The sequence below is a fragment of the Diadema antillarum genome, unplaced genomic scaffold (genome assembly GCF_040938485.1).
Source record: "Diadema antillarum isolate AM-2024a unplaced genomic scaffold, OU_Dant_1.0 scf00000091, whole genome shotgun sequence".
In the NCBI taxonomy this organism is placed as follows: Eukaryota; Metazoa; Echinodermata; class Echinoidea; order Diadematoida; family Diadematidae; genus Diadema; species Diadema antillarum.
In genome coordinates this window covers 2406242-2419818 of record NW_027270980.1, presented here as the reverse complement: position 1 = coordinate 2419818, position 13577 = coordinate 2406242, and the positions used below count along the sequence as shown (strand labels likewise).

The following is a 13577-nucleotide window of genomic DNA, read 5'->3' as shown; positions in this document are numbered from 1 at the left end:
AAGATTTTTTTTTCATTAAAAAAAATTATTGTGATTCACAGCATACATTAGCAACATAGTAAATTTGCATAAATATGTAGAATCCATGGACTAAACTAACAAATGAAACAGCATAAACTGGGAATTTCTGTAACTATGGACCACAGCTTGATGATTTTTATATTTTGTATTGCAATGTCAAAGTCCATCTCATCATTTTAATAAGAGGGCAACACATCACTTGTTTTAGAAGATTAGCCTCCAAACAGTTAGGTACTTACAGGTTGAAAGTCGTAGAATAACTCCAACGACTCCTGAAAGGAGCACTTGCCCCACACCCTTGCAGTCCAGCCTCGGCAAACTAGCGGCAGCATGCTGAATGCAAGCGTCTCTTTTTCCTCTGTGGAGCAAAATGTATGACACAGGGGGAGTATTTTGAATGATAAGTACAAATATATCCTTTAAAAATATTAACACAATCAAGGCTGATAAAGAGAAATGCTGACAAGTATCAGCTCATATTCAGATGCTAGCTTATGTACTTATATTGTACTTGATTGCAACCAGGATTACTAACTGTGAGGGGGGGGGGGGGGCTGTTTTAAAGTTGTTTGGAGGGTATTGTAGAAAATACTACACATTTTGAATGAGGGACTGATTCTGGCAACGGCATTTACTACCAAGACGGGCAAGTAATTGTGGATGAGTAGAGCCAAACTTGTAAGGCCAAGCATTAGAATTATAATGCTGTAATAATCATTATGCTATTCTACAAAGCAGCAATCAGAGTTACCATGAACTTGGATGAAAGAAAGTTGAATGGTGTTGACAGCCAGTGCCTTAATAAGAATAATCTTGCACTACTGTTAAGTGCTTAACAAAGAATATTGCAATATGAATGACATTTGGGCTTTTGCAGGAGGTTCATGTCATATTCTGGCATTGCATAAAGCAAGATCAGTTAATATGCATATATCTTAATTAGATTAGCAAGAGCAAGGGATGTTCAAGGTCCAGTGATTTTTATTCCAAGTACATTGTAGTAGGAAAAAGGAAGCAAAAACTTTAATAGTTCATAAAAGACTTCTCTGTTAATGTTATCCTATAATGACAAAAGCTTGATTATCATGTGAGTTGATCAGGCAGTGGAGAAGAAAAGGGGAATGGTAGATGAAGGAGGCAAGGACAAACCGTCCAGAAGTTTCAGTGTACATGAACTGTGTGGCCGTGGGGTGCTATAATGTGAGAGAGGGGCAGGAGACAGCCTCTCCCAAATAATTGTCCAAGCTGTAGTTACAGTCATTAAAGCTGCACTACCGCATGTGATACAAGGAGCAAAAGAAGCTTGTATGAGCACAATTAAAGATGTTCTGAATCCACATGTCATCTCTTGAGGATTCAGTTCCAGCAGGACGAGGTCCAACATGAGCTAAGGAGGGACAATCTCTGCCTGACTGGCCTGCCAGAGGGGGCTGAGGAGACAGAGGAAGAGCTTACTGAGGGCGAGTCAAATGTTGCCAAGGAAGTTGGCTTAGACATTTGGAAAGAGGACATCTCATCTTCATGATCTTGTCATCATCTTGGGGAAAAGGCAAGAAGGAAAGAGCAGGCAGATCAAAGTCCACTTTATTGCAAACAAAAGGAACAAACTGTATTCTGGGCATTCTAGTCTGAAAGGAAAAGAGAACATGAAAAGTGTGTACATCAATGAAGATCTAAAGGCATGCAATGTGTCACTCGATCAGTGCATGATAAATGCCAAGGAAGCTCATGATGTCGAATCGGCAACAAAACCAAATACGGGAACATGACATGCAAGTTGAATGATGGACAAAGCAGAGTCATCAAGAGCCCGGATGATCTCTTTGATATTGGCTTTGAAATTACAGATCCACTTCAGTTTTTGCAGGTTTTTGCGAAAGTCTTAGAAATTAATTAACATGCATTGAATGAATTTCTCGGTCTAACAATTTTTTTTTTTATAGTCATGTACATACTGTAAGTATTTTGTTAATGCTGTTAATAAATTCACCTCAACTCAAATGCAAAAAAGGAAAGGGTGGTACTGGGGCTGTAGATTAGAATCTCTACACAGAGCAATACTGTACCTTGGGAAAGGCCATCGGTGTCACCCGTGTGACGAATAAGCAGCGTTTGCTACGATGGACATCTTGATTCCCCATACTAGAGTACTTTGTCAGCATACATGGCCATGCTGCAAACATCCTGTCTTCAGCCATGATCTCCTGGCTGAAGTCTTGCTTGATCTGTACAAATTAGGGAACAAGATTGCATTTGAAATCATATTAAGGGTGGCCCAGAAAGAATGCTATAAACCAAATGGAAAAAAATATAATACTCAAGTTAATAACAATAACATAAATGACGGAGTGAATTATGCATGATCATTAGCTTCTGCAAAAATGTTCATTCTATAAACATTTTTCTCACAAGTTTGTGTGAATTTGCACAATATGCTTCGTTTGGCATGGAAATCTTGACAGTGAGAAGAAAGCTCCTAATCTTTACATAGAAACTTATTCGAAAGTGACAAAAGTGCCAAAAATTGGTCCCAAACCACCTACCTACACGAAACAAATAGAACTCTACTAAGGTGGTATATTATTACTACAGGCATTAAGTTTACGTGTGGTGCATAGACTATATTGTGCATTAAAAACACCACAATCTGTTTTCTGTCTTTATCTTCATTTTCTAGGAGTTCTAGGCCTTTTTTTTCTACTGGAAGCTTACGTAGACCTTAATTCATCGAGCATCATTGATGGCAATGATGCTCAGTAAAGAATGAATAGCTCCAGCAAAAGTAGCAGAACTTAACTTGCACTTTAGTATTGGATTTTAGGGGATTTGTTATGTTTACAGCAGATTTTGGTTGTATGGTTGGACCTACTACTCATCGACCGCCTAATGTTTATTTGCTTGATAAGAATATTTAACACTGAAATTCATGCAAAAAACTTGACCTACGTGATTGAGAAAATCCAGAGCTAGGCTATCAAATGCCTTTGTTCCCTTTTCGATTCGAAGTTTCAGTGCAAAAATATCGCCGTCGAACTTGCGTGGCCTCGTTTCAGCTCCCCGCGGTAACGCTCCTTATTGAGATCGACTGCTGTTTTTGCATTGACAATGCACGCAAACCGAGTTGTATTGAACACCGTGTTGTACGAAGCTTTTTAGAAACTTCCATAGACATTACATTACGATTCGGTGAAAATATTCATTCGAAATTTTGTCCTTGATTAAAACCATTAACTTTGTTAATGAACGGTGAATTTTCGCATTTTCCCACACCATCCTCATCGACAGTCAAAGCCAATGCATTTTTATGTGCTTTGCGTGCAGTGAAGTGCGTACTAAGCGTTCAGTGCGCCAATTAATACACGGTCGGTTTATTACAAGAGGGTGGTCGAGGTAGTCTAGGGCTATCATACAGCCGACCATAAGTTCTAAATTATGAGGTAGGAAATGATCGAGACAGGTCATTGTGTAACTGAACTTAGTTAGCACTAGCAGTCTAAAATATAGGCCCTAGCCCTTGACTAGACTAGGCCCTAGCATTGCCTAGCTAGGCCCTAACCGTCACGTTAGACCCTATGCCTAACTAACTTGTTAGATTTCTACATCATCGAACTCGGACACTGCGCCTATATTGTGCATGATGTGATACGGTGCCTGTATACTATACTGTTACAACTTAGAATACTGTACAACGAATATGCTACTGTACTGTGTCAACAATGGGAATATTCCGTACGCTGATTTAGATGATTAGTTTTTGTAAAAGAAATTCGTATTTTATGTGTAGTTTTGAAAATGTGTGTGAGGATTGAATTATGCAAGTGTTTATACAAGCACGAGTTGGTTGAAAAACATAATGTACGTACCGGTACAGACGACCTAACTTAACGTGCCAGTTTGCATAGATCTAACGTTACATGCATGAAGGCGAGGCGTAGCGCAGCCCGGCCAAGAACCCAAAGCGTGAGCCGTGACTAACTTCATACATCATGCAAATTACAGATGGGCATGAAGCGATGTAACTATATCAGTTAAATAAATAAATACCTTGGAATGACTGGCAAAGTTCTTCTATAGCTAGACCCCATTTGCTGAGAATGTTCGTGACTCCATATTGCTGCATTGCAGTCATCGTCACCGCCGTCCATCATGACGAATAGCCGCGGTCCATATAGCTATACTATACGTACATAAACGTGTGATGTACGTGTGTGTGTGTGAGGCGCGGTGGTGGCCGTAGCGCCCGACCGGCGGCGATCGGATGAAACGAAGGATATAATGCAAGCCCGCTGATTGGTTCATGACTATCACATGACTTTTGCCCATCAATTTCTAAACAACGATGTTTAATTGTTTGGACAATCATTCCGAATTGTTTTTAAACAACCGCTGTTTAAGGCAATCAAGCTCCAATTTTCTATATTTAAACAACATTGTTTAGAATTTTAAACAACAATATTTTAAACAACGAAATTTTACACAGCGTTCTAACAGTGTAGAGCTAGAGGAGACTACGTAACATGTTGTGTGGACATAGAGCTTCGTGCGCTATTTTGTAAAGAGGCATCCATATAAGAGCTTGCACGGCGCTATCTGTGATACAGACATATGAACTTTTCGGGGATTGGAGGGGGGGGGGGATTAAAAAAAGAGCATGTAATAAAATGCTATTCAACGGTGGGTCCCACCTTTTATGAGGGCACTTTGTTTTTCATTTATTTTTAGATATCTCAGCCATTTGTAAACCGATTTTCATCAAATAAACTTTTGATTTATCTCAGAATGGTATGCTCTTTAATATTCATATAAGTGGTTGGTAATTATCACGCAAAGACTTAGAATCTCAACTCCCATCTCAACCAAAATTATACCATCCCATTAGATCTTTCTCACCCATTTCTCTTTTTAACACAGGTTCCGCGAACATTTCTCAACGTGCTCACTGTTCCACTCGTCAGCACGTTGTCAGAACTCAGGGGTCCCTACACCTGTAACATCATGACAGGGTTAGTCTCGTCGAGGGTTATGAATCACCTAAGAATGTCGTATATTTCAATCATTGCTCATTTACATCATCCAAAGGGATATTTGATTATGTCGGACTGGTCTATTTATCATCTTAGTACATTTTGTACTACGTGACTATTGATATTTGCATGTGTGTAGGTCCACGGCTACAGCTTCCAGTAATAGATCCCCACTTGCCATGCTTGCTGCTCGCCCAAGGCCACAGGACTTGGGTCCCATGGCAGCAACAACACTCTTCACTCAGATATCCCAAATCCTAGAGAGATTGGCTGAGCATTTTGAGAATGTCCTCAACAGGGCATCGCACATTCATGAAGAAGTCATCGCAAGACTACCAAAGGTGGACATCACCTTGGCGCTAGACAACCCCTCCATCTTATGTCCACGCGCTAGACAACCCACCCATGCTGCCTGAAGTAGACAAAGCCATAGACCAACTGATGTAGAGAGGTAAAGCCCCTTAAAGATTGCATTCGATCCAGTCGAGGTCTACAAGCATGGTGGCCCCCAGACGTGTGACAAGCTACCAATGCTCTTCAAGGCCATGAGAACACAAGGAGTCATCCCGCACGAATTAAAAACGTCTCCATTATTCACCTCATACATGAGGAAGTCATGTGGCAACGACAGAGGGATATCAATCCTTTGCATTGAAGGAAAATCAACAAGGTTACAAATTCAAAAAATTCAAACAACTTCGATTTTTGTGAGACTTTTTCTAGTCTTCAGGAGGTCCTGGAGACGACTCCGCGACGTCTCTGAGATGTGCTGGAGGCCAATAGGACGGAGAAGACGTTGCGGCGACGATGCGACGACGACTCCGCGACGCTATTGGAAACACTTTAGAGGCCACGTGACTATTGATAAGAGCGTACGTGCTGGCACCGGGTCGCCTCCACTCGTGGTCCAAGTCACGTACATCCCGGTCCAGGGTCCAGGTCTTCATAACGTGGTCTTGTTCCCACTATTGATGCTGCTCCTTGTACTGGCTTTGAAGAGGCCCCATCTGTTTAATTTGCTATGGGACAGCTTCAACTCCAGAAGAGTACTATTCCCTCCATCATGCTACCCAGTGGTAGTGGGGCAGGACGGACATGAAGAAGGAGGATGAAGCAGTTGTAGCAGCTTCAGCACAGTTTGACGACGTAGGCTGCAGGAGAGCACTCTACCGCTGCTTGCCAACTGTCATGCCCAATAATGATTATGTATGTGTGTTGTTGTAGATATGTACGTGTTTCTGTGCGTCATATGTTTTTTAAGATAATTTACTGACACTACGTTTTCACTTCATTATGTTTTCTTGCTCCCGCCATTTTCTCTCTGTCTATCTCGTGAGTCACAACAGATTGTCTTGCAGTTGCATCTTGGGAGGCCCGGAGGCAGAAAAGCTCTTGTACCTCAAGACCAAGGAATATCAGGTAATATTCTCTGACACCAAGCTTCCACATCATTACCTTGTTATATATATATATATATATATATATATATATATATATATATATATTTGCGTGGCGAGGAAAAGGAAACATGAGCAACAAGGATCCATTGTTCGGCTTTGTTTCTGACCCACCGCGAAGTCAGTTCCTGATAACGACATTCCAACAAGGTGCTGCCGTGCATGATTGTATACATGCCAAGCAACATATAGGCATAATAGCTTAAGGAATGACAAGTCATATATATATATATATATATATATATATATATATACTCTTTTCTCATTTCAATATTTATTATAGGATTTGCTTCGGACGACAATTCAGAGTGGTAAATACGACGACAAAGAAGACTTCGCCGCAGTTTACCAGCCATTTTTTGAGAACTCTGTCCCACCTCTATCACCGGTGAGTAAAAATTTCTCCCTCTCCATATCCCCCTTTTCTCTGTCTGTCTGTCTGTCTGTCTGTCTGTCTCTCTCTCTCTCTCTCTCTCTCTCACTCTTCTCTTCCTCTGTATTTTACATACATGCAATGCATCGTTTTTAGACAAGATATTTTCCCCACAATATTCCGCCTGACCAAGGTGTAGAATAATGGGTAGCTAGCAAACATGACATTGCTGGTGAAAAAAAAAAGTCTATCATGTGGTGTCTTTTTAGCCATTAAAATTATTTCATTCTTTGGTTGCCAATTCATGCATGGTGTGATTCTATCATAAAGATCTGCTGGCCGGTGTGGTACTAATAGTTTACTAGTAGTCGACTAAATGCATACCACACCGATGCCTGCCAACAGATCCTTAGAATCGCGCCATCTATTGATGATCCAAAAAAGATGAATTATGGCTATTAACAAAAAGTCGCATGCTAGCGATCCCATCATGCATTGCCAGTACTCATAGAGAGGCTCCCCTGGATAAATATGACCACTTTTCTCATTATTGGTAAGCCTATTGTTGTCATTAAGAGTAAACATAGCGAACCTTATAGGAATAACGCTACAATGTTCGAATTAAAAAAAAACTTTTCATTTTCAGGTTTAACGAACCTTCAGAATAACGAACCGTCCGAACAACGCCACAAAATGTCTGAATTACAAAGCTTATCTCATTTTCGATGTAGCACACCTTCGGAATAACGAGCATCACCCGATTTCTCCACGCCTTTATTCCGACGTTTCGTACTAAGGGTGGGATTTCACGGAGCACGCGAACGATTTGCGAAGGACGCGAATGGTAAATTCCAGCATTCGTATTTTAGTCTGCAAAAGATCGCCAAACGAACGTGAGGGTTCGGAAGCGTCGTCAATTGTTCGCGAATGTCGTTTTTACTTCGGCGAGAATTTCAAGAAAGTTTGAAATTTTTTGCGAACCTTTTCCGCACGCTTGGTCGTGATTTGCTCGTGAATTGTTCTCGAAAGTGTCTTCAAAGCCTCGTCATATCCTTGTCATACTGTACGTATAATGTTTGTATTTTTAATCAATGTGTGGACCCCTCTGAAAACCAGCCTTTGGCTGACGAGGGTGTTCCACCCCATGAGTGGAAAATAAAAATTGAATTGAATTGAATTGAATTGAGTCATATGCGCAAGACCTTCGCAAGACACGCGCGATGTTCGCAAAATGTTCGTGAAACCCCAAACAGACTCCGAAACTTTGGAGAATGTCTCGCGTATGTTACGCAAAATCTGCGAAGTTTTTCCGATCATTTTACGACGTAATCGCAAACTGTTCGCGTACCTTTTGAGATATTCTCGCGAACGTTTAGCGCACGTTTGGTGGATGTATGACCTATACGTTTTCTAGAAATAAAAATCGTAGCATACATCTAAACATCAAACAATTATTAACAACTACAGGAACAAAAGAAATTAAAGACTAGCAAAGAGAAAGAAATGTTTGATATACACAAAAAAAAACCGCAGAATACACTTAATATTAATCTAAAGTATGCAAAATTTCATTTGAACTATAGAGATTATGTGTTGGAGGAACTGCAAAAAAAAAAAAAAAAAATCAAATGCTTTACTAGTGGAGATAGGTCCTAGGGAAAAAATGTAGGCAAGCACACGATAGAAAATGAGAGAAAAAAGAAAGGAGAAATAGAGGAAAGAAAAAAAAATCAACTCAAGACAGCTTCCACCTCTCCTTGGGTACATTTTATCCCATGATTATTGAAAAATTGTCGTTGTTCGCATTTCCGTCGCGTGTTCTTCGTGTACGTAACATGCTGTACTTTAGTAATGATACACACGACATTCGCACATACGTCGTGGAAACTTCGCACAAATTGCGCAAGAATAGTTTTCGGCTTCATTGTCGGAACGCATTCGGAGAAAAACTTTTTCCGAATGTTGGATTTTGTCATTCGCGTCCTTCGCAAATCGTTCGCGTGCTCCGTGAAATCCCACCCTAAGACGTATTTTAATGTCGCACGGTGCTAGACTATCCTGAGGTTTGCCGAAAAGGTAATATCGAGCGCATGCTGGGTGCATTTCAGGTATTGAAGTGCTATGATAGCATGCAGGTGGATGGAAATGCTCCTAGCTACTTGGAGGAAATGTGCCCACTTTGACTGCTAAACTAGCCTACCGTTAAGAAATGATTTCGAGTTGACTGACGGCTTTAAACGTTTTATTCCTGTTAAGTGAAATGCTTAATGTGACGATTGTATCCCTCTAAATAAACCCCCTCAATCACAATAGCTCTAATAGGATTCAGTACACATTGCGTCTTTCAATCTTAATCATTCCTCGATTTCCTCCATATTATTTACGGTTCCCTTGGCAACGTTGCGGCATTCAGGACGGTAGTGTAGACAGATCTTACTTTGCGCCGGACTGTTTTCACTTCAGCCAGAAGGGGCATTCGGCCCAAGCCATCGTCAACTGGAACTCCTTGGTAAATATGCTGGTTTTATTTTCTCAGTGCTGTGCGAGGATAACATATCAATAATTCCTAAGCAGTAACATTTCAGTAATATGCTTAATATTAATAACAAGCAGTTGCATGTGTGTGTGTGTGTGTGTGTGTGTGTGTGTGTGTGTGTGTGTAGCTAGAACCCTTCAAAATAATTCAATGCCCTATTGTTTTCGTTATTTGAACTACAAGTCATTCACAAGTGTATAGTTACTTAGACAAAATATTCATGTCGAATATGATGAAAATTCATTATCAAATCGCTGAAGGCGGATGAACACACACACACACACACACACACACACACACACACACTCAGACGATCATGTGGTGCACACTAATGGTAAAATATTTGCAGAATATTGTCAATCATTAGAGTAAGACTCACAGCCGTTATTTTATACGTTGCAATATAAAGTTCCAAACAAAGTACATGCTGTAATTGTGAGGTGATTTTCTTTCTCACTTATAGTACATTGTAATTGCAGCGACCAAGCGGAAGGGGCTGCGGGATACCCCTTTCCGCACAAGGGACTTTTTTTAAAGATTTGAAATCTAACGATCTGGTGCGCGCTTTTGGTGGAATATTTGGAAAACATTCAATCAGAAAAAGTAAGACGATGCTTTGGTTAAAATATATGCAAGTTAAATGATAAAAGCGGCAATATACATTCTTTAATTGTTTTATGATTTTTCCATTTACCGAATACATTATTTGAAAATGTATACATGATAATTACGTATGCACAGAAATTGGAGGAGAGATGTGGGAGTATATCTAATCCCAGTGTCCTTCCATTCCTTTGGTAGAATATTTGCAAAATTGTCAATGAAAACAGTGAGATGATACATTGTGTCTACGTTGCAAGAATGAGCCCCATGCAGAACAAACTACATTCGCTATTTTTAGTGATCTTCTTACTGATCGATTAAAAAAAAAGAATGATGATCAAGCGCCTGCAGCGAACAAGCAGGAGGAGGATGTGGGAGGGGGATACTGCATGCATCTGTAACCTCTTGCTTCGTACTATAATGTGCGTCTTCATTAAGTCTATGGAGGCAGATAGCGTTCACTGGCAATGACAGAGTAAACGAAAGTGAATGAAATGGTGACAGATCATGAAATGCTATGTATAGGTCCTATTTTCAAAATAGGATAACGGGAATGTAATAAGGAAATTGAAATGAAAAATATGTATTCTGTGGCGTGATTTTCTTATTTACTGATGAAATCATTTGAAAATTTACAAAATCCGACTCTAAAGAAAAGGGGATATGAAAACCCTCCCCCTCATCTCCGTCCATACGGCAACGGTCGACTTTGGGTCCTACTGGCTCTCATCGTAATAGTTTCGAAGAAACTATTGATCGCAATCTTAAACGTTCAAGATGATTAAATAAGCTATAAAACGTATGTTGTTATGAATATGCAAAGTAGGCTCACTTATCACAATCCTTTACCACTTTGCAGTTTCAGCCAGTTGGCTCCAAATCTCCGGCCTACTCTCCAGGAGAAACGCTAGATTGTCCGTCAACGGTAAGACCCTCTTCTTGACCCTCTGTGTTCTTCTCCAGAAAAAAAAAAGTCAGAAAATGCAGTTCGGGAATATAACTTTTTTTTAAATATGATACGGGCTTTGTATTTTCCAATGTATCAAATATTTTACAATTACTACTACTTCTTTGAATGTTCTTATTGCTTGATCAAGCAATCATCAGTGTCCCAACGCAGAAGCATTTTGATTTCCAATCTCTTTTAAGTTTGTAAAATCAATGTTAATGTAGATGAACACCAGAAGATAAGACAATAAACGACATGGGCTTATGAGTCTAATAGACAAATATCAAAACAAGAACATTCCAAGAATCCTGGTTGCACTGGTTCTTGTCGATACTGTGCTATTATGAAACGTCTTAAGGAATTTTAAAATATTATCATTATTTATATCTTTCCAGGACTTCCCCTTCATGTATACCAACGTGAACAGCCGACCAGGATTCCTGTGGCAGCCATTTAATCGTTCCTCTCCAGCGTGGAAGTGAGAGGCTTGATGGACAATCCCTGTGGTGTTTTGAGCTCTCGGGACGTTTATCTTATTAAGTATTCATTACACAAATTCAAAATCCTTGTGTAAGTTGAGACAGGTATATACAATTGTTCCTCTTCCGTGTAGTCAGAGGTGATTGAAATGGTCATATGTGAAAAAAAAAGAAGATAATAATGTAAGAAGTTTGAAGCCATTATTTGAATTACTATCCTGTTGTTCAGAGCGATAACAATATCAAGTGCTGTTATCGTCTCAACTCATATAATTATTTTGTACGATGACCTGCAATATAGCTTGCGCAGATGAGTATGGCCCCCACTTTGTTGGAGAATCGATTGAGGTGAAAGGGGAGCTGGTAGTACACAGTGGTTCCCATTTGCATTCAACAACCAACTGTACAGGAGCCTTGAAGGAACATCGCAGTACATTTATATCATCGCGAAATTGAAGTCTTACACAGGTCTAGAACAAAATATCTGACGTTCGGGGAACAAGAAGTAAAGGAATATGCTTACTCATGTAGATATTTTCTGTACTCTATTTTGTGAACTACTACATTTATTTTCAACTAAGTCGACTCTAACATTTTGTATTCGTATTTGAGGAGGATGCGTTTCTTATGTAGATTGAAGATGAAATTAGTTTCCGAGGAAGGGGAGGAACAAACGCTGGTTACTGTTGCTGGTTACTGTTGCACAGGCCTTGATATAAGATTAAAGCTCGTTATTCCGAAGGGTCGTTATTCCGAAGGCTCTTCAGTCTGAAGATTCTTCAGTCCGAAGATTCGTTATTCCGAAGGTTCGTTTTTCCGAATTTCACTTTCGGATGAACAAATGTTCGGAATAACAAACTTCGGGATAACGCCACAAATGTTCGGATTAACGAACCCTTTTTCATTTTCGGATTAGCGAACCTCTAGGTATGGGGAATTTGTGTGTTTCGGATTAACGAACCTTCGGAATAACGATCCTTCGGAATATCGAACCTTCGGAATAACGAACAGCACCCTTGATATAGTGTGTCTGTTATTAATAGCTTAATTCAGTTTTGGAGAACGTCATTATTAACGTAACGCCAGACAACCAGACGCACAAGATCTATGTTAGAATGTTCTTGGTGGATTCAAAATATACTTTCTGTCTGACAAGTTTGCCATGTCACACGGTACATCATTCGCTTGTAAGTTATTGCGATGGATGTATCTGGTGTTGGAGGCTGCCTGAATTAGGCACAAAGACATGCGGAATGAAGAAGCTTAGACATCCAATCACTGAACGAGAAGGTGGAAGGACGAGGAAATTGACAAAATAATGCGTTAAACTGGCAGTTCAATGCGATGAAGAGTTGCTAGTCTCATGAGTATACTATAGTAGTTTGTTTTTCGTTGTTATTGCTTGTAAAATGAGTTTGATGTAAATGTCTTGAATTCGGATGTCAATAACTATAGACCCATATCTTTATTATCTTCTATTTCTAAGATTTTTGAAAGAATAGTTTATATCAGGACAGTACGTTTTCTTAAAACCTGCGACATATTCTCAAACTTTCAATTTGGATTCAGGGAAAATCACAGCACAACACACGCACTATACTTGCCCTCATCGACAAAGTCACACACGCACTCGACACACTTTCACACACAATAGGTATCTTCTTGGACTTCTCCAAGGCCTTTGACACGATTAACCACGGAACACTTCTCGCCAAACTGTCTCATTATGGAATACGTGGAAAGGCCTTGGAGTGGTTCACGAGTTACCTATCAGAAAGATCCCAATTTGTACATGTCAACGGTTTTGACTCTCAAAGTAAAACAATTGCATGTGGTGTTCCACAAGGGAGTTTATTAGGCCCTTTGTTATTCATTATTTATATTAATGATTTTCATATTCAATCCTCGGAGAAACTATTTCATTCATATTATTCGCGGATGACTCTAACCTTTTTTTTTCTCACTCTGACCCAAACATTTTAATAAGAACAGTCAATGAAGAACTGAAAAAGGTTATGCAATGGATATACGCAAATAAATTGTCATTAAATATTCAAAAAACAAAGTTATGCTTTTTAGTAATTCTTTAGATAGCCTCCCAGGTAAAATTACATTTGATACTACTCCTTTAGAAG

At 39.7% G+C, this 13577-nt stretch overlaps 1 protein-coding gene across 1 annotated transcript in view; it reads left to right on the top strand.

The window, feature by feature from the left end:
* LOC139718231 (phospholipase B1, membrane-associated-like) overlaps positions 1 to 11445 on the top strand; it is a 36001-nt gene extending 24556 nt beyond the window's left edge. The window contains exons 9-14 of the mRNA XM_071629709.1: positions 4933 to 5024; positions 6392 to 6464; positions 6786 to 6890; positions 9289 to 9384; positions 10874 to 10939; positions 11359 to 11445. Coding sequence (XP_071485810.1) covers positions 4933 to 5024; positions 6392 to 6464; positions 6786 to 6890; positions 9289 to 9384; positions 10874 to 10939; positions 11359 to 11445 — 519 coding nt within the window. The remainder of the gene's footprint in view (positions 1 to 4932; positions 5025 to 6391; positions 6465 to 6785; positions 6891 to 9288; positions 9385 to 10873; positions 10940 to 11358) is intronic.
* Positions 11446 to 13577: the final 2132 nt, after the last annotated feature.